Source organism: Pagrus major, chromosome 2, assembly GCF_040436345.1.
Source record: "Pagrus major chromosome 2, Pma_NU_1.0".
NCBI lineage: Eukaryota > Metazoa > Chordata > Actinopteri > Spariformes > Sparidae > Pagrus > Pagrus major.
In genome coordinates this window covers 17,458,550-17,480,704 of record NC_133216.1, presented here as the reverse complement: position 1 = coordinate 17,480,704, position 22,155 = coordinate 17,458,550, and the positions used below count along the sequence as shown (strand labels likewise).

At 40.9% G+C, this 22,155-nt stretch overlaps 1 protein-coding gene across 2 annotated transcripts; it reads right to left on the bottom strand.

Annotated features, from left to right (window-relative positions):
• Window positions 1–234: 234 nt before the first annotated feature.
• cpda (carboxypeptidase D, a) lies at window positions 235–21,516 on the bottom strand. 2 transcript variants are annotated; one of them, XM_073493736.1, is made up of 21 exons: window positions 20,764–21,516; window positions 19,356–19,603; window positions 14,031–14,173; window positions 13,772–13,941; window positions 12,298–12,707; window positions 12,025–12,216; window positions 11,219–11,386; window positions 10,820–10,929; window positions 10,515–10,617; window positions 9,986–10,128; window positions 9,721–9,890; window positions 9,296–9,598; window positions 8,862–9,057; window positions 8,540–8,675; window positions 8,225–8,371; window positions 7,191–7,289; window positions 7,032–7,096; window positions 6,615–6,746; window positions 6,295–6,480; window positions 3,974–4,076; window positions 235–3,047 (listed from the first exon to the last, which is right to left on the bottom strand). In XM_073493736.1, the coding sequence occupies exons 1-21, from the start codon at window positions 21,411–21,413 to the stop codon at window positions 2,821–2,823; spliced, it is 4,101 nt and encodes a 1,366-aa protein (XP_073349837.1). In that variant the 5' UTR covers window positions 21,414–21,516; the 3' UTR covers window positions 235–2,820. The 2 variants fall into 2 exon arrangements, with proteins under 2 accessions (XP_073349837.1, XP_073349843.1); XM_073493742.1 differs by having other exon boundaries at window positions 7,032–7,093.
• Between the last annotated feature and the right edge of the window lie 639 nt (window positions 21,517–22,155).

Here is a 22,155-nt window from a genome sequence, read left to right as displayed (position 1 = left end):
TCTTTTACTCACGTAACTCACACAAGAGAAGAAAATGACATTTTATTCAGATGATTAAGTTTTCAAAGTAGGCAAACTTCATTCATTAATCATAGTGACACTAAAGTTCATTGTGAGAGACTTCTGACCCAGGTATTAAATTTTTCCTCTCTCCTTCACTGCCGGACAATCTGTTTCAAAGAAGTGTCATAGAAAAATGCGATCAGTGTCATATGTAACACAGAAACAAGAGAGGAGTTGTGAGATGTTTTATTTCATTGTGTTTCATGAGTTTTTGTGCGTATTCACGGTTAACATGAAGTGCACTCCCCATTCACAATTGGCAAACATTATTTACAGTTGATTCCAGTTCATATAAAATCTTCTCACCAACACTGCTTGAGCCTGGCACACGCTCAACTTTCAAAATCCATACACACGCACTCACAGATACATTATAAGAAACATAACATACAAAACTGTCTCTCTAGACAGATATCAGGTTTAACATCACTGATGAGAGCTGCAAAGAATCTCTTCCCAAAGTAAATGAAAATCAAGGCAAATTCTTTAGTAAACAACGTGTTTATGTATGTGATGACAAACATGCATAGCGGTCCCAATTTTTTTTACCTGATTTTAATGATCCAGTGCAAGAATTTGAATTGTTAGGAATGCATTTTCTGATGTGAAGACAACCACGAGTTTGGTTCCTGGCAGTTCACCTGGTTTGCTTGAAGATACTTGAAGTTAAATTCTCTGCCATGTTGGACATTTCAGCACAGGATTACAAACATAATCTCGCTTTTTTTTCCTTCTGTGAATAACTCACAATTTCACTCCAGACTGTGACGTTATGTAAAACTACTAAGGCAATTTGTCTGCGACCTCTTTTTCAGCACCCTTGTCAACTGTCTGAAGTATATCTTCATCTTTGACACTGCACATTAAACCTCAAAAGAATCAAGTCAAATTTACACCACAATAATAGTTATGTTCTGAGTAGCTTTAATCTTTTGTGTTTAGGGAATAGTCTCAATTTAAAAAGGTCCACTTACTAGAATTTTTGCAGCTTTTAACTAGAGCTGCACAATTTGACACGTTCTTTCTTTGAAAAACAAGGACATTGGTGACAAAACAGCATTATAATGAAGTCTGTAGTGCTGTAGAGATGCCCTGCCTTACAGTTTTCTTCAGATGTAAGAAAACATGTTTAGTACAGACCCCAACAAGTGTCACATCGTCATTTCAATAATTTTATGAAAAGTGTGACGCAAAAAATCATCATTCCCACTAGCTGTGAATCATATCGTAATATCTGTCAAAATAATCCAAATGTGATTTTTTTTTAAAACATCTTGCGCAGCCCCTTTCAGCCTCATCTCTCAATCAAATGGACTGTGATCTATACACCCTTTGTTTTCTGATTTCTGAAGTTCGGAAAATATGAATTTCTTTGCACTGGACCTTTTAAATCATGGTGAATGGGTGGCTCTGATATTGATTCATAGTGATCATTAATGGACGGACAAACCTCGTGCAACTTTTGCACTAAATACATTTGTTTAGTGGGGGAGTTCACACTCATTTCAAATGAAAACAGGCTTGATATTCATTATTCTGAGAAATTATAGACACGGTAAGAATGCACAAAGAAGGGGCACAGACTCAATGTGACATGCAAGAAAGTCAGCAGCAACTTTCCATGTACAGACGGTTTGAAACCTATAGTGAAAACAAAAAAGGGAAAAAAACAATACATTCTTTTTATGATTACATATTTAGAGATTCGTAATTTTTTTTTCCTGGACAATGATATGGGACAATCCTTGCTTTCTATTTAGTGCAAGCGACCTCCATGCATACATGAGAGCACCCTGCACTTACTGGGAAGGGTTTCATTCAAGCATTTCATTGGTAACAGATTCTCCCTGATGCTTTAAAGCATTATTATGATTCTGGCCAACACATTGACTCACAGGAAAAATATAAAACTACTGAACCCAGGCCGGCCAGCCTTGAGTCATCTGTGCAGAAACAGTGCAACATTGGAACTCAGCAGTCCATTAATCATCATTTCTATCTTTTCCTACCACCTGAGTATAGGATGGATCAAATCCCAGCATGGACCGAATATAATCTATTCACTATGTTGCTGCTTGCTGTCACACACATACACTACAGCCCGAGCGGACTGTAAACTTTAAAGAAGCCAAGGCACAGTATTGGATTCAGTCTCCCAAAGGCTCAGACACTTCATTGTGGCAACGCTGTCGTGGATAAAAGAAACAATTTTAATTTCCTAACTCAAAGCAGTATTGACAGAAATGCATGATATCAGTGGGGAGATTGTGTGAGATTGAGCACTTCCATCCAGAGTTCATTACACATCCACTAACAAGTTTATTTGGACTTATCGGCTGGAGCCCCTCAGCCAGGCAGGACAGGTAGTGGTCTAAAAGAGCACTCTTGCGTGGCTCGGAAATGAAAAAAAGCTGCAGGATTCGAAACCTGGACGGATGAGGGCCACAGTGGACCAAGCTTTAACTTCTCTCTTCTTCTTCTTCTTAAATGGCCCTCTTTGTCTTCTTCTCCTGATCCAGTCAGGTAGAGATGGAGCAAAAACATCCTGCCCTACAGTCCAGACACCAACAGGATTTTCTTTGTGTTTTCAGAATTTAGTAGCACTAATAACTGAGTGACCCCTCAGAGCTTGTTGGTACAACAGAACAAAGTGTCTTTCAGCCCAGAGTTCAACCTGGTCCTCAGGCCAGGGGTTAAATTAAACAAGGAAATCAAAATAATATTGAGCCACCAGTCGAATTAGTGCAACGCTTCACCTCAGATTTTGTTGGCATACAGTGTCTCCTCATCGCTTTCGCTCTCGTCCTGAAACTCGTGGGCAAGCAGCGACTTCTTGGAGCCCATAGAGGTGAGCCGGATCTCATCTTCGTAATCGTCACGGTGCTGCCGCAGACGGTGGAAGCCGTCTTTTTGACGATTAGACTTGGCTGCGCACACGCACCAGATGATACACGCTGTCACCACCAACGCTGTCATGGAGGCCGCTGGAAAGAGGAGGAGAAATGCACAAGTCAGCTTGACAGCATACTACATACACAGTTTGTAGCTGGGAGAACATTGAAAGACTTGACACACTATTAACATTACACTTCTCTTGTGCCAATGACGGATCCTGCGGGAGTTTTTCAGAAAGGGGAGGCAGTTTTTTTAATGCCTCAAAAAACATTTTTGTTCCACTATTATAAGTAGGCAGATTGGCATCATAAGAGTAACAAACTCTTCTGGTAAATCTACTGTCAAGTTCAATGTTGGACCTGGTCTCAGGCCATTACATATATCCCTCGGCTGCCCCAACACATAACTCTTCCTTTATGAAACATGTTTTCTCTTTTTCCCTTCTTTTCTTAATGATCCAATGCAGAGGAAAGTCAGTTTTCCAGTAGGCCGACGTAAAATTGCCAAAATGTTTAAACTGTAGTTGTGTGAAAATGAACATAATTGTACTGGTGCTTTGTTGTGAATGATGGGTCAGTACTTGTTTGTTCCAATTTCCATGTTACTTCCACAACAGCACATGGTTTTCCTACAAATAAAATTTTTATTGTTTACTTGTTTTGTTTTTTATACATTTCTTTTTGCATAATGTGATTGCCATTTAGTTTGATTACATATATTTTATTGATTTATTTCTATTATAATTCTACACTTTATTTCTCACGTTTGCATTCTGCAAAGTTAAACTTTACACTTTAACGCTTTGTTACTGTAATTTGTTTTAAACTTTTTTAGCAACATTAAATCAAAACAGATCAATATAAAACTATAGGCTGGAAGATGGTTTTGTCACATCACAGCAACCAAAATAAAATAAAAAATGTTCTATGTTAGAGGGTTTGTTTTTAAGTGGACAGATCACATGATGCATTCAGTCTACATTGGTTACAAAAGACCTCTTCACAGACTTGCTCACCTGCACTGGCCACCACAAACTCTCTGGGCAGGCCGAAGATGCTGTTGTCCATGTCAAACTCAATGATGATGGAGCTAGCAGCTTCAAAGGAAGATACCACCACCTGCAACACAGAAAAAACATTTTTCAATGAAATTAAATCTGACTGTGTCTTAGGAAGGCTTCCAGCAACATTCTTAATGGGGGAGGTTTAAGTCAAAGATCAGAATCAAACTCTTTATTTCTATAATTATTTTGGGTGTGGTAGGCTCTGAATATAAACTGTTGCAAGGTAACACTGGTCCTAAAAGCTGTGGCAATGTTAATCAAGGTTACTTGTTTCTGAAATTTCACCAACAATGATGAGAAAAGAACATTAGCGTGTTTTGGTGACCTGTGAAATTCATATAACTATGTTTTATTGCTGTTGTTTCTTACTAACCTTACTTCTTAACTAACTTCAACAACAAGAAGAAAAAAAAAAAATCAAGCTTTACCACATCATCTCATCCATTCTGCCTGTTTCTCCAAACAAAGCTTGAAGGCATTTAACTGTCTGCTAAAGCTCCCTACAGAAGTGGGGTCGTTAATCACCTAATTAGAAAGCCTCATTTGCAGGTGTGACTGCTTAGTATAATCTGCTGCAGGTTGTCTTGAACATCTAAAATAGGATTTGAGCGATGGCTCAAAAAAATCAAAAATTACTCAGCTGATCTTCTGAGAGGTAGTTTACAAGAATCTCAGAATTTACTTTTTGTAACTTGCTTGATTTTTCTTCACAGGAAGTGAAGTGCATCTCATTTATTCACAGTGTCGTTATTTAAGTGCAGTTAAAAACAAAATGAGGAAATTAGATTTAAAGCTTGGTCAACAAGGATTTCTACCCATGTGATTCAGTGATGTGGTCTGAACACACACCCAAAGAATTGTTGTGAAAGAGTAAGTGCTCCTCTTTATCATAATTTCTTTCCAATTTTCAGTAAAAAAAAAATGGTTTGCTGCTTGTATTCTGACATCAAGACACAGGAGAACCTGTGCAGAGGCATCCAAGTCAACTAACACTAATGTCGCTTTAATTTCCAGAGGAATGAAATGCGTCCCTATGGTCTGAGGCAGAGTATTCGCTGTCCTAAGAAATATGGGGAGACTATTAAAGAGAGAAAATACATGTTGGCTCCAACGTATGATTTGGACCTTGTATGTGAGCAGAGTGAAGCAGACCGCCCGAAACCCCTGGAGGACAGGTATATAAGGAACGCAGCTGTTCTTCCAGATCTCAAAGTGCCCCACAGCGTCAGAGCCCTAACTACTGAAGAGAGGACTGTGTCAGCTAGTCAGCCGGGACCTCTGATGATCCACGGCTTCACCATACCAGAGTACCAGCAGACGTATCACTCAGTGGTGGATCCCCTGCTCTTTAGTCCGAGCGGGAAGCTCGCAGCCTACAGTCTGGAGCTGGGACGTCACATTAAGGAACATCTGTTTAAAGAACTGGCCTACCCCACGCTTCAGATTTCAGAGCATCCAAATGGAAAGGTGGAGGTGATGGAGAGATTTTGTGTGCTCCGTTCTACACCTTTTATAGACATAGACCGTAAAGGAGAACCATGATGATATTCTCCCACAGACTCTTATACATAAAAAAAAAATCACGCAAACCAAAAAGGCCAAAATCTGCAAAAGATGGAATTATAATTGGTTTGCATCTGCCTAAACTGAGAAAGTAGGGCTGCGCGATAAGGTAAAAGATCTTGCAATTATTCGAAAAATACTATGATCAAGATATGATTCACGGTAACTTTTTGCATCACAATTTTCATTTTCACTGAAAAAAACTATTAAAATCATGATGATGTGACATTTGTTGGGGGTCTGTACCAAACAAATATGTTTTCTTTCTACAAAACTTCATTACAAAGCTGTTTTGTGATTAATTGTGCAGTCCTACTCCAAAGTATCATCATCAAATCATTTGTTTGAAAACCTGCCAACCATTTAAATAATGCAGTATACTGTATGATCGCTCCCTGTTCAACTGAGCACATATGGTTGCATCCGGGGCTCTTTCTGTTTTCTAACAGTTGCATAAAAATCTATATTCAAAACCAGAAATTGTGAGCCTCTTATTTTATGCTGCATTATCATCCCCAGGTGCAGCACATGTTTAGTACTGAGCTAAATAACATTTGAATTGCAAGATAATAAAAAAATAATGAATCTATGAATTAATCAGACACTATAAATTAGATTTCCTTATTCAGTGTTATCCACTCATGGCCATCTGCCTGAAAGCTAATACACTGCAGGCCCACATAATACATGGTATGTATATAACTGTGTACCTCTTGGCGTTGTTGTTGGTAGCCATCAGCGACAGCTTCAATGTTGTGGTTGCCGGGAGCCAGGAGTGCATGGAAGTATCCGCCCTCTACAGTAAAGACTCTCACTCCTCCATTGAGTACAATGATCGCCCCAACAATAGGCTTTCCACTCTTGTCCCTGACCACACCACGCACCCCTTTATGGACCTGGATGGAGTAGACATTGAGAGAAAATTAGGGATATATAATGATAATAATCTTAAATAGTTGAAATATCTAATCTAAAATTGGTTAAAGTACACAATGTCTCCATGTTGTGCTGATAAAATCTCACATCATACCTCCACCAACATGCTGAGGAGAGGCTTCTTGTTCTCAGCCCAGAGTGTAGCCAGCTGCTCAGCAGGAGGGTACAAACAGCAGCCAGTATACACTGTGATTTCTGGACAGTGTCCAAAGTCCATACTGAAGTCCTGGGAAGACACGTAGACACAAGATGACACATGAGATAGTACTGGAGCAGAGGCCCATTTCTGTCTTTGCTTTACTGCTCATTTGATTTGACAGATATCACTAAACTAACATTCAGGATCTCAAAACTGTTTGACAAGCTGTCAGTACACAGCATTTTGCAAAAATAAACCGAAAAATTTGCTCTTTCCTTTCAGTTCATATGATAAAAATACTATGTAGTGCAGCCTGGAGAGCATTTTGACTGCAGCAGCCGCTATCAAAGACAGTGCTGTGGAAAGACTAACCTTCATGCTCCCCATGTGACTTTGTCTCTCTGCTGCCCTCATGACTCCATCTGGGATGTTGCCTACTGAGCAACAGAAAAGTTCAATTGGCTGTTAACCGCTATCATCTTATTAATGACCAACATAACAAGAATTATTCTTAGTACTAAAATGACATACTCTGCCCATTATTTGAACATCCAGTCTCCCCGAGGTGCATCTTGGGGTGGTTGTTGGCATAAACACTTGCCAAGTACTTCAATGTGCCCTCATTTTCAACTGGAAACAAAAGAAAGATTAAATAAAACCACACAGCCAAATTTAGTACTATCAAGAAATGTTTAACAGCAATCAGTGTTGAGATGGTGGATCATTTGTTCAAAGCTTGGAAAACTGCTGTTATATAATGAAAAGCTGAGAGGAGCTAGACGTGCTATGACTACTCACCATTTTATTTCAAACAAAAACAACAGTCTAGTGTGTGTTGGACACAAGTACAAAGGTGGCTATTTCCTCGCACTGGTTTTATAGCTTTAGATAATGTCAAAAAAACTCAGCCAGTTAGATTTTCTTGAATGTATGTAGAAAATGATCATTATCATCAGGATTCATCTATCCTCAGGACATCAAGAATATCCATACCAATTTTTACAGCAATCTAACCACAAGCTTTTCATAATAACCACTAATTTTCCATCCTTAGCCACTACCCCTAAAAGGGGGCAATCTTTAAATAATTGTAATCTTGATAAATGGTTCCATTTCAAACATAAGACAAACAGACTTGGGGTCTGATCAGACAGAGCATGTTTTGCAGGTTGTACAATGCGCGGCTCACCACGTTGCCTTGTTTGTTTGTGGATAAATGAGATCCTCAGAAAGAGGACAAATCAAAGGTACTACCAACAGCTGGTCTAGGAGCTTGTCCTGGATGATGGTCAGTACAAGGGTTATTATTATTCTTATTTTACGGAGAGTCAGGGTCAGGGTTTGACAATGATTCAAGATATTCAGAGCACTCTTGCAAAAACACGAGGTGCTTTGCTAATTAACTAAAACAACTGGAAAAAGGCACCTCTCACTGCAAAAATTGCGTTGTCTGATCAGGCCCTTATATGATTAAAATGAGTCAATATTCTGTAAACTTTGATTCTTTTTGTAAATTTTTCAATAAGTATTCAAACAAAAAGCAGCCTTCTGCATAGTGGTGTTACCAGACTGGACGGGCTTGTCGTAAGGGTAGGTAGCAACAAGGGAGCCTCCATCAAGGGCTACAGACAGAGTGTAGCCCTTGTCCAGAATCAAGTCCATCATCGCTCTGGTCTCAGGTTGAGTCTCTACGACACGCTGAGATGCATTTCCTAAAAAAGGAGGAAAACAAATTTATATAACTTATGGCAATTTATGTACCCATGTATAATCAATGATATGTCTTTGTTTCTTTCACAATAAATCTTGTTCTTTTGTCTCTGTGTCAGTTTCTCTGTCCCTCGGTTTAACTGAACACACAACAAATCCAGTCAACTGACCAAAGAAATCAGTGTCCAGATCCTTGCCATGAGAATTGGCCAAGCCCTGGGTGGAGGTGCACTGCTTCTCAACAGACTGTTCTCGCCCATCCGGGTTGATGGAGGGCACGATGACAATCCGAGTCTCATTGACCAGCTAGGGAAGGGAAATGGAGAACCATATACTTCATTTACTAGGACTGTTTCTTTCCAGCCAAGACAAGATTGTACAACAGACTGAACCTAGTCCCAGATGTGAAAGAGTGCAAATTGAAATTGAACTTTAACTTTATACATACAAGATATAATACAATGTATTTCCTAAAGTGGTCCTAAGACTCACCCTGGTGATGGCTGGGTTCTTCCCATAGTTGATACACAAGCAGGCAGCAAACTCCAGTAGCAGCTCTGTGCCCACTGGGGCATTGCCATGGATCCCTGCTACAAAACGGATCTTGGGCTCAGATGGTTCAGCTTCCCCTGGTTTGTTGGAGATTTCCAGAGCCCAAATGGTTCGAAACTCTATACTTTGACCCAAACTGGACACAGAAGACAAGAAACCAGAAATATACGTCAGCATTATAAGATGCTGCATTATAAGATCTGCTTTGTGTTTCATAACTTATGAAACACAGAGCAGATGTGGACAGTGATTATACATTTTCTTTGGCATACAAAGGATATACAGATATGATGTCAAACATTTATGTATCTGTAAAAGGAAATTATGTTGATTGATTCAAATACAGGGCTTGGGGAAATATCAAGTCTCCCTACCTGTGTAAAGATGTAATTTGGGGAAAGTTAAGAGTGAGGCCTCTCAGGAAGGCGGACAGCTCTTTGTAACGTTGATAGCGGAAGCTTTTTTCTGTGGCTGTGTCCTTGACCAACTGTTCCAAACCCTGGCCTAGAGAGAGGGCCTTGATTAAGCTCTCAAACTCCTTCTCAGATGGGTTCTGGGTGGGTTGGGGGCCCTCAATTGGTTGGCCATTAGGGTCTGAGTGTACACGGGTAAGTCTGAAGTCCACCACCTCGACTCCATCCTTTTGGACTGTGGCGTAGGTCCTCACAGATTTATATCTGAACAACAGAGAAAGTTAATTATAACTCTGGAAATAAGGGAAAGTAACCGCAGGGAACTGTCTGGAAACATCATGGTAATTTTCTGTTTGCCCTTCCTTTTTTTAAAATCCAAATCTCACCCATGGGCAGAGGCAGTGATAGAGTAAGTCCCAGGGACCAGCAGCCTCCAGTAGTCTCCAGTATGAGCTGTGGTGATGTTGTGGTCTATATCCTCCACACTAATGGTGGCATTGGGAATTCCTGTACCATCCCTGCTGTCAGAGACTGTGCCCTTTATTCCATGGTGGACCTACAAAGGCAGATTATCATGTAAACGTGAGTAGACGCAAAACTGAGTAGAGTGAGGAGAAACTCCAGGCTCATGTTAAGATTTGTGTTTATCACCTGGTGTATAAACTGAAGCAAAGATCGTCGGTTTTGTTCCCAGTATTGTGGCAGGTCCTTGGCCAGGGGGTACTTCACACAGCCCAGCTCGATGGTCACCTCAAAACAGTTTGTGTTTAAATAGTTCCAGTCCTGCATGCCACCTGGAGAAAAAAAAGGGAGTCCTAAACTTGAAAGCTTTGATTTAAAGCCACTTCAGTATGTGCAGAATACATCTAGATTTCAATTCTAAATCAGAAATCACTTGAAATTATAATTAAATATCTAAAAGATCTAATATGCCGTTTGCAGACAAACCAACTGACGAAACTTGTACATAAAACATAAATATCAATCTCTGTGATTTGAGGCTATAAAAACAGAAGTTTGCCATGTGGGAAAAGTTTCTTTTCTCCACCAAAAATAACTTTCCTAATTACACAAATAAACTGAAAATCTTTCATATGCACGCAAGCCTTGGTTGATCTCCTGTGGAAAAACAAAATTAATGTGGTGAGGAACAAAGGAGGATGAAAAAATGTAGGCATACCAGGAACATTGTACCATTGGGCACCGTTGGTGATGCCCTCATCAAAATATTCATCAGGGTAAAGTTCCTCACAAGGGTGTCCATTGTGCATCGCAGGATTCTCCTGCACACACATCACACACAAGTTAGAACTCAACAATGAGTACTGTTGTGGTCATGTTTTCAAACCTTTTCATCTCCAATCATTTCATCACTGATTTCACAAAAAGCCAGTGGCTTTTGTCAGCCCCAATTTTGTTTTCAATTACACCATGAAACCACAAGCAGACATTATTCAAGCCTGCAGACATGCAGTGTCCGGTTACCTGTGAGTAGGCCCGAGAAACCTGCTGAAAGACTTTGTCATCAGGTGACTGACTGTACTGAGATACCCCTTTTTTGTCATCATCGTAGGGATAGTTGACCACCAAGGAACCTAGAGTCCACGACACAGAGATAAAACAGAGAAAAAATTTACCTATTTTGTATGCCAAAGTCCTTATTTCCCCTTTGTATCAAATGAGGTATAGAATATCTTTTTTTATACAAGAAAAACAAAATTACTTGCTACCCAAGATTTTCTTAAGAAAAAACACAAAACACGCAAAAACATACACAACATTTAAAATTGCAAACATGATTAACAGACTATCCCTATTAAAAATGTGACAGTGGCACTGAAAGACTACAATTTCTGGCACTAAAAGCTCAAAACAAGACCGTACCTCCATGTAGGTTGGCCGACAGGACGAAAGCGTTGCTCTTTAGCCAGTTCATCACAGCTACAGTCTCTGGCTGTCTGGGCTCTGTGATGTTGGCAAACTGATCGGGGAAGTTGCGATTCAGGTCAAAATTGTTGCTGTTGTTGCGCCCTTTGGTGCCCTTTATATCACCTGTGAGGAAATTAGTGCAAATGGTGAGTTATGTATCTGTAACCACAGCATGTTTACAACCTCATCTCCACTTCCTCTATACTTCCTGTTACACATCAGCACTTGCTATCGGCTAAAAGACAATGGTACATGATTAGTAGCACACGTTTTGTGAAACTTCCACATACTTAAATAGAATTGACATGAGCAAGATGATTGCAATGATGATAATTGCAAAGTATATGAGAAGAACAGCTTGAATGCCAAAAATAACACCAATTCAAAAACTGCTTATTACATTATGAGGTCTATGTGTGGGAAACACTGTATTGCCTATTTCTTAGTGATTAATTAGTATTCCCCCTTTATATGAAAGTGGTCTGGTCACTTTGCAGCCCTGTGTTGGCTGTAAGTTTGATAGCTTTCTTAGCAGCATACAGAGCACACAAGGGTTGTTAGTCAAGCGATCAAATTACTGTTCAGGTCCTGTAACAGTACACCTTTGCTCATGTATCCAAAGCTATAAATCAAACACCCGTGTGCCATCTATACCAAAATACTTGCCATAATGTTACAAGCTTTAATTTCCTAGTGTGCAGGTAGTGTTACTATATTGTTGCCTGTGTAAGGGCTTCTTCATGTGTGTCCCTTTCTCTTACCTTCATTGGATGCCTCATAGCCATCTGGGTTCATAGAGGGCATGATGTGAATACGGGTATTGTTGACCAACTCAGTGACCTCCGGGTCAGTACCATAGTTATGGCACAGGTACTCGATGAGGTTAAGCATCAACTCTCGACCCACCACTTCATTACCATGCATGTTGGCCACATACTTAAACTCTGGCTCACCTGATGGGGAAACAAAAAAAGGACATCAATTACAGGAAAAACAAAGGAAGTAACTACGTTAAGTATCTGTGTAAGACATACCGTGCTCATGGACTGTGGGGTTGTCTGAAATGACCATCACATAGAGCTCCCGTTGTTCCACTGAGCGGCCGACTGAGTACAGATGGACGATAGAGGGGAACTCACTGCTGTACTTGCGTAAGAACAGCTCCATGTCTGCATAGTTGTGGTGACGAAATACCTGGGGCTGGATGGACAGGTGTTCAGGTTGAGGCAACGGAGGGCTGTTTCCCTCAGAAGGAACCACCCGGGTCTGGGTGGAGTTAGAAGAGTTGGCGGTGGTTGTGGGGATGTTTGGATCATTGGTGGATGGTATGGAGTGAGTAGTGGTGCTACCTGCAGCCTCACTGACCACAGGTGCCAAGGTAAAGTTACATTCTGTGGCTTTGCCCTCCAAGACCTGGACGCTGTAGACTGTCATTGATGTGTACCTGTGGACATAAAACAATACACATGTTCAGTGTTTCCCACAAGATTTTGAGGACTTTGGTGGGTAGATCTCTGGCTCTGAAGGGGGGTCGGAAGGGATGGAAATTTTTATCTGTCAGTCTGGTGCAATTTGAGAGCAAGATTAGATTTTGTGCATGTGTATCTCAATACATGTTCACATGCGATGCGGTGCATGGCGCGTTGCCATTTATCAAACGTAATAAAGAGTTGTACTTTACTCTCACTTTTGTCAGGCACAATGTCACAGAACACAGCACTGGAAGTGGCTTAAAGCAAGACATCGACTTTGACAAGAGGGGGAGGTTGAGTGTATATGGCTCTGCTCAGACTGTGTGTGACTGACTGGGAGTGAGATGCTTTGCTAAAGCAACGGCACAAAACACATTGTTAGAGATCTTTTATTATGAGAAGTGTGAAAATTTTTTTGGCTAGAAACTGTGGTGGAAACAATGAGACAGGCCGCCACAGTATAGGCAAATAAACACTGCATACTTAAGGACTTCACTTCCATCTTAAAATAACCAGGAAGTAGCATAATAAGACATCACAGATGCTGTAACAAAAAAATATCAGTCCTTTAAAGGTGGGGTGAGTGATTCTGCATAAAAATAGTTAATCGTCAAATACCAACGACCTGGGAGTGAGAACAATAAACTATATTTCTCCAGAAACGCTGACTCGACCTTGAAGTCTCTGTAGCAGGAAGTCATTCACCAGTAAACTTGTGAAACACATTATTCTTCAGTTCAGTGACAAAGGTGTGCTCGGAAACTCCAAAGAGGAAGTAACTGATATTATGTTTTTCTTCAGTACATAATGGATACCTCGAGACAGAGTTTCATTGTATGATAGGCTGAAGAGGCAGATTACAAATTTTGCTTAATTCATTGTGATCTGGCAACAAGCAGCCAATTACACACCGCTCACTTGTCTGTCATTGGTCACTGTCATGAAATTTGAAACCTGACTTTTGTTTCGCACTTTAATCTATAACCTCTATTTATGAAAACCTGCTGAATCAACGAAGGTTAATGGTGATACTCACCCTGGAGCCACAGCTGTGATGTTGTATGTTCCTGGGAGAAGGAGGCGGTAGTAGTCCCCATATTTTGCTGTGGTCAGGTTGTGGCGAATGCCTGTCACCACAATGCTGACATTAGTGAGAGCAGCTCCATTTATCGCCTCTTTCACGTAGCCACGGACACCTATATGGACCTGAAAGACATCAGTAATGTAAATACAAAGGACATGTTGTATGATAATGGCATTGTTCTTTTCAATAAATTAAAAAAAAACACCCTTACCTTTTCAATATAGGCTACTAGAGATTCCCTGTTCAGATCCCATTCATTATGGAGCTCAGCGGCAGGAGGATATTTGCAGCAGCTCAGCTCCATGGTGATTTCCAGACAGTTTCCATAGAGGTAGTTGTAGTCTTGCATCCCTCCTAGAAAACAGGCCAGCAATGTAATAAACCAATCATGCTAAAGATGGCATAACACATTCAATTATATATTATACAAGAGAGAAGGATGTGTCTCAATCCAGGAATTACAGGATGTAATCATTTAGTAAAATCTTACCTATGCCCTGCCTCCCTAAATGTGACCCCCACTGGTGCCAGGCCAATTGATTAACAAAGAAAGAAGCTTTGTCTGGAAAGGTTTGAGTATCTTCAATGCCACAGTTTCAAGATAGTGTTTAATGTGGCATCAAGCCATGACATGGGCAGTTTGCCAGTAAACCTAACCCCCAAAGTAAGGCAAACAGAATGATACACAGGAGAGCCGGCTGTTCGGCTGGCCGTCCCACTGGAGCGACAGCAGGAGGGTTGCCATGACTGCCTGCTGGGTGTCCACAGGAACCCAATCAAACAGCTACTATTTGCCACTTTGTAGCAGTCAAAGTGAAAAGACTCAGGCACCAACAAACACTGACAAATAACTTCTGCAAAGCAACCAGCAACCAACCAGTTTCAATGAGGAAGACACTGACCACACCACAACAGATAATTGCAACCTATTTTATTAAATTCCCTCATATTGTGCTGGACTACCAATGAACAAAGTGTAAGTGTGACAATTCTACCGCTTGTGCTGACCGTGTGGTTAATTTGCCAGACATTCATACCAACCGTCTGTGATGTTGAGGTCCTCCTGAAAGTCATACAGTAACTGACTTGACTTGAGGAAGTGCAATAAAGAAAATTACAATGCATCCCTCACAAGCTTAGAAAGAAATGCTGCAGCATGTGATGTGGTATATGCCTTGGCTCTGAGGGCAGGCGTACCGAAATATAGCTTCGACCACAAACACAGAGGTCTGTCTGAGTCATTCCCGGTCAAGCAACAGCTGTTCGGTCTGGAACTTAGCGAGGGTGACTGGCTGCCAGGTCATTCACTGGAAACTGTAAAGAGCAACTTCAGAAGACATAATAAACTCTAAACAGCTCGTCTGACAAGCTTCTGATTTTCTTATCTGTTGACAGAACAGATAGGTTCAATTTTTAATGAATACAGGAGGGGCATCCCCATTGTATGCTCTGGGGTAATACCTCTATAGTAAACTTTTGGGTACAAACATTAGCAGAGAGCCCTGCCCTCTGAGCTTATTTTGAATGTGTGTCAGGGTAATTCATTAGAGGTTTTACCCCTGTGGTGGCAGCAGGGTGCTATGTCAACCAAACCAAACCTGTTAATGATGAGCAAATAACACCAGACAAGCTTTGGAAATCTTTACCTGGCCGCAATAACATGACAAACAACCTAAAGCCCTTATGTCCGGGTCATAAGACGTTAGGCGTCATCCTGTGTGAGTTACTTGAAGCAGTTTGAACTGAATCAAGCGTCACTCACTCAAAGTAAACACCTCCCACGTGCTGATAAAGCATGACAAACACAATCATACTATCGGGGCCCCAACCTTAAATATCCTGTCTATGTACCGGACACAGCGACACACCCTGAACTTAGCAGGAAACCACTGGCCAGACAATGGAGCCAAAATCTGGTTAAAGCACAGGGATGTTTAGAAGAAAGGATAACTTCATGGATTTACAAAAATATCCCTTGTAGTCGAGCATTTTTTAATGATAAGGAAGAGGAAATGCTACTAAAGAAAGTAATTACTGTCATGTGACAGTCAGCAGTTGCTATCAGAGGTCAGAGTGTTAACAGGCACTCTGAGGCCTCAGATTATCACAGCAATACAGCTGTATTTCCATACAGTAAAATTATATTCTAGACCTTGTTCTCTTGCATGTCTACAGGCAGTGACGTGTATCTTTCAACACACACAGGATAACAAAAACCTAGGCCTTAAGATATGAACCAATGACCCAGAAACAGTTTAGACTTTGAATATATGAAACATTACAAGACAGAGTGAACATAACCCAAGACAAAACAGGTAGAAGAAAAAAATACAACTGACAATATGCATTTTCAACAACACCAAATTGCCCTAGTTATGTGCTGACGGTTACAGTTCAAAAGTAAACGATGCTCTCTGAGGCTAGACCGCGTCAAAAGATTATGAGTCCAGATAACGTGTTATGCTGAATCATTATTTCAAGCCCTGACTGCCACACAAAAAACCTCCTGTTCCTGACTCCTGGTCCTGGCGCTCTGCCTGGGTCACTCATTATGTCACTACAATGTCCTGGCCGGTTCCATCATCTGCCATTAGCCCAGATTTAGAAGTGACATTTCATCCACTCAGATGTCACAGACAGATACAGGCATTGTCTATTCGTCTGATTAACACTTTTTTGTATGTGGACGGTATTGCTGCTAAAAGTTTTAATAACTGGCCTCTATTACAGCTAGAGCGTTCTCTACCAGAATACTGAATGTTTTAGTTGAGAAACTGCAGCAACAAAATAGGTAATCTTTAATTAAGACAGCCATTCGTTTTCTCACTGTGCTTGTAGTTTTCTGAATGCAATTAAAGCCAAGACTTACACAGAGTTTGTGCTGATGGCTTTGATAATGATTTACAGCTCCAGTTCCTTCTGGTGGTAGACAGATGTGTGACATGTACTGACATAATATCATGTTAAAGTGAGCTGCAACAGGGACAAATGATTATTTTTTTAAAGAAACCTAAAACTATGAGTCAGTTCGACTGCCTACATTATAAAATCTGGGGAGAGGATGCAGATAAATTAAATTAGAGCAGCTCTTAAATAAATTACTTTTGCTTCAGCCTGTAGCCTTTCTCCTCATGGACCAATAAATACAACAATAAATTAAACTGAATTTGAATGACCTAATTATAATTTGTGAACAAAAAACTGTTACCTGCACATGGAGTAGCTGGCACCACTAATGAAATTGGGAAATACACACACTAAACATCTCACACGCTTACCAAAGGAAACAAGATAAGAAGAAATGCACGGGAGCAAACAAGGTGCTCATTCTGGAGAGTTACAGCTTACTCAAGTAAATTAACCTGAGCACAGCAAGTGCATGCTAATCCCTGGGAAATCACCAATTGGAAGAAAAACCACCCTTGCATATAATTTACTACAACAAAGCACATCTCAACGGGAAAAGCAGTGTGGTAACCTGAAGCCGCAGGCACTGACATCACCACCTCACAGCCTGTCGCACAAACCAACAAAACAAAAGTGTGCTGATCAAGTTTCTGCACAAGTGATGTGAACAGAGCTGATTCTGAACCCCGATTGAAGTGGGGTTCACGAAGAAAAATAAACCAGCTTCTACTAGAGAACGTGGTTACATATACTGTACATATGAGTCAGATGATGTAACCCAACGGACCACAGGGTTGAATATGCCCACAATATGCTGTGAAGTTGTCTACTGCTGTCACACTTTTAGTAATTATAGGCTTTGACAAACAAACTCAGTAAGTGGTGCACATTTTGAGCTTAAGCGCTTACAGTTTTTCAGTGTTTTGACACCTTGGCAAACCCAAAACTAGGCCACACTATTCAGTGCTTCAATGACTGAAATATTAAGAGACTGAAATTAGTTTTGTTCAGTTCCAATGTTGACTATGAAGAATTAGTCAGCTCTGTTCGAATCTACAAAACTTTACACCGTGCAGCCATAAGACCAGTACGTGCACCGTAACAATGATCTCTGGATTCTAACTGAGCTCATTAGCTGAAAGAATAACTGGAATCTGCCTCTAAGCGTTTTGATGAACAACACTATTCAGTTGCTGATAGAAGAATGATTTATTACGTATGAACTGCAGTGGGAGAAAACCTGTGCATGACAACAGCCTCAGCTGTAAAAGGTACTGTAATAGTTTGTTCGTGCATCTTCTCAAACAGGTTGTAGCTTGCGCATGTTACTTGTACAAACCCACATACGCTGCAAACAGGCAGACAACAAGAAGTTACATTCTTGGCTCTCAAATGGGGAGATATCAAGCAGCAACAAAGGACAGACCAGTGGTGTTCAAACTTGGGGTGGGCATAGAGCCACTGAAAGGGGGACGCAGATGATCAGGGGAAGATATGGAGTAAAACCAAGCTGCAACAAATTCAACTTGGATCCATTTTTATAAGATGCTTCCCCTATCATTGTCAGCAGACTGATAAACATGTGGGTTGGGGGACATTGACTTTGTCTGCCTCTGAAGAGGGCATGACAGAAAAATGTTGAGAACCACTGGTTTAAGTTTGGTTCCTCAAAATTAAAAGTAAAAGCAATTCTTCCAACATTTTTTTTTTTTACCAACACCTACTTGAGTGCATCAAAAGTAAAATAAACAACACTTTAAAGACAATGCAGCTAGCTTCCTAGTAGCGTGCAGCTGCATTTCCAGACACTTATCCTTTGTCTTAAGACGAACAACTGACCGGTACCAAAGGAAACTCCAACACCGTCAGAGATGTTGGGTTTATTTTCTTTTTTTAGATATCCTTTAATGATTTGTTTAGGAAGAGGGGTTTCTCCTTGCAACCAAACTGTGAGGGTGTTATTTTTCATTGAAATCTGGACTCTTTATTTTTGGTGAATATTATTTGAACTTGCAAAAAGCTACCGGGATAATGTCGAACAGTGGTTGTCCAATACCCCTTTCTATCTAAGAATCAGAAAAATGTAAATGACAGTTGTCAGGGCCTCAAGCTAACTATCTGTTGATCTTTATAAATCCAAATGTGACAGTCGTACACTGCCATAGCCATCAGTGCTGAAAATCCAAAAAGAATCATGACCTTAAAATCGAAAATCAAACCAGGGATTTGCAGGACTGTGACGCCCCTACTACAAATACTTTACACAGCTCTGTTTGCCTGCTGTCTACAACAAATATAAAACTTGAAGCACATAAGAGAATGACTGGACAAACTGTCCCCTTACACAACAATAGGTCTTTATTCAAAGACACAATCCACCAATTCCTCTTGGCCATCTCCATGGCAACAGAAAGCCTTAGTGTCTCACTTGAAGGTATTACCAGATGTTTTAGGTCTATAACAAGAAGTGAGAAGGCTCACTGACTCACTGACTGTCCATATGACACATACTGAACAGGATGTGACCAGGATGAACACTGTGTAAACTGACTCCAGCTCATATCCTCAGCTCTCAACTACAATAGATAGCTCAAAGTCAATAAAACCAATTTAAAATGCATCATCTTACCAGGGACGTCATACCAGTTCGCCCCATTGGTGATGCCATCTTCAAACGTTTCTTCCATGGCATCAGGACAGTTTGGATGACCAGTCTTCATCACAGGGTTGTTGTTGGAATACACCAGGGCCAAGTATCGAAACAGACTGTCGTCCTCCGACTGGCTGTAGTGTCCCTGTTGCTTGTGGGAGGCTGAGTCATCAAAAGGGTAGCTGGCAACCACAGTGCCGCCATGCAGGTTCCCTGACAACACGAATCTACAGAGACAATTGAGCATTTTAGAAGCAAGAACAAGATTCATATGAGCCTCGGGCTAACTAAAGAATGTATTTTCTATTGTGTGGAGTCAGTCCCCCATCTCTGACATTAGAGTTGCTTTCGGGATCTCGTCATATGTGATATTTCTGTGAGAATTAAGTAGAAAAACTGTAGTCTTGTCCTTTGAAAGGTTATAAGGGAACAATTCTGCAGAAGGGTTCCACGGGAAAAAAATACTATAATGAAATGTGAAGCTGCTTAGAGGGAAATTCCCATTGTTCACAGCATTGAACCTCAGCCGTAAGCACCAGAGAAAGTAGTTCTTGCTGACGTTATTATGAATCACACCTGTCAGTCCCTGAGGCCGAAACGAAGAAGGAAGAGAGTTACTCATTGACACAAATGTTTGCAAAGTCAGGGCTAATGATTGATTTGGCTTTATTCTTTTTAAGATGTTTTGGGCATTAATGGCTGTTTTGGATACAGAAAATAAGGGAAGAGAGGGTGGTATGACATGCAGCTACTGGGTCAACCAATATTGTATAAATGAAATTAATAATTTGGTCCCTAAAATGTCATAAAATATTGAAAAATGTCCATGACAATTTGTTGAAGCATAAGGGGATATCTTGAAATTGCCTTTATTTACTGACAAGCAGAGCGGAGCCCAAAAATACTCAGTATACTATCAACTAAATCAAATAAAAATGATCACAGTCACGGAGCTTGAACCACTGAATGTTTGTCATTTTTGCTTGAAAAATGACTGAAACGATTAACTGACTATCAAAATGGTTGGCAACTATTTTTCCTCCTCGTAGCTGCAGCTGTAAAATCAACTGTCAAAACAGTTGCAGGTCAATTTTCTATAGATCAACTGGACATTTCAGCTCTGCTCCTCAGTGAACCTCAGTCTTACACTCCATGCTATTATGGTGTCCCAGTTCTGCAGAGTTTATTATGAGTCGCATCTGCTCCCCCTGAGGTCCTTATAAAGAGGACAGACAATTGAGTTTCTCATTGACAGAAGATGTTTGTCACTCTCCTCCACTGTGAGACACTCATTGACTGAAAGGTGTGTGTGAGATCAAGTTTACTGAAGCCTTTCCTGTCTGTGCTCTGGGCAACACGACCTCACAACAACTCTGAGGAGACTCACTTTTTCTCCTGGATCCATCTGATTACAGCCATGACCTCGGGGACACTGTCTGAGTTGACAGTCGTGCCATCAAACTGGTCAGGAAAGCTCCTGTTGAGGTCCATATTTTGGGCATTGTTCCGGCCCCCGTTGTCTCCACTGCAGTCCCCCTCCACCGACTTCTCAAAGCCGTCTGGGTTCATGCTGGGCATGATGTAAATATCCGTGTTGTTCACCAGCTCAGCAATACGCGGCTCCTCCGCATATTTGGTCAGCAGGTACTCCACCAGGTACACCAACACCTGCCTGGACACGGTTTCGTCGCCGTGCATGTTCCCGACGTATTTGAATTTGGGTTTCCCCGGTGAGTCCGTGTTGGGGTCCTGGGTGATCCGCATCACCCAGAGCTCCCTGTCCTGCACAGACCGACCTATACTCGACAGGTTAGCTATGTGAGGGTATTTCTGGGCTAAGGACTGTAAACGTCGGGTTAGCTCAACATAATTGTAGTATTTGTTGTAAGTTTCTACCGTGTCCTCCGTCGAGGGGCTGACGCTTCGGGTCCGGAGCAGCCTGGCGTCACCGGGGGAGAAAACAAGACAGAGAAGAAAGGCGAAAAGTGACACCCGTAGTTTCGGCTTCGTCGAGAAATGCTCCCAGATGTGTACCATGTTGATGTATCTTCTACTTCTAAACCATTCGGACTTTCAAATTAAAGAACAAACGCCAGGGTTTAATATTTTATGGGTGTTTGTCTCCCCAGCGACAGACGTATTTTCGCTGTCAGTGCCCGTCTGGCCCGCCTGGCCTGTTCCCGTCTACTTCCGTTCACTTCACAGGGGGCGGGGCTCCGCGATGACGTAACATTTTAAGGTGGGCCGGAGGGGACATGTTTTTTGTTTGTTTGGTTGAATGAGTCTGTTCCTACCTGAGTTGGTTTTATCGATTTGCACGATTATCCCCAAACTTCTTACATGTGTCAAGTTCACCGTCATACTTTCATCTGTGTTTATAAGATACATGATAGGCATTTAATTTCACTCCTTCACCACTTCACCCCTACTTGTTGGTTTGTTTTGCTATTTTTATTGTAATTTATTTATTTTCATACATATAATATACTTTTTAAAGTCCTGTATTTCTATAGTCTGAAAAAAACTTATTTATTCAAACTTGGCTTTGACTCACCTAATACTATCAAGTGTTGCTATATGCTTATTTCTGTGATGTGTTGTTACTTATGTTTGTTGTTTTCACCCTTTTATGGTTTGATGTTTTAATTGAATTTGTTTGTTAAGCACTTCCTGACCTTAATCTGTGAAAAGTGCTATATTAAACTTTACTACTTAAATTTACTTTACATTAAGTTCTCAGGAGACTTTGCTCAGACATTTATGTTGCTAATGTGCCTTG

What these genes read in the sequence shown, in the direction of transcription:
- cpda (XM_073493736.1), bottom strand. Translation starts at nt 21,413, where the DNA reads ATGGTACACATCTGGGAGCATTTCTCGACGAAGCCGAAACTACGGGTG. An exon ending in CCCCACAGTCCATGAGCACG is followed by an intron (nt 12,217 to 12,297) that starts GTATGTCTTACA and finishes TTTCCCCATCAG; the next exon opens with GTGAGCCAGAGTTTAAGTAT. An exon ending in TTTCTCGGGCCTACTCACAG is followed by an intron (nt 10,618 to 10,819) that starts GTAACCGGACAC and finishes ATGTGTGTGCAG; the next exon opens with GAGAATCCTGCGATGCACAA.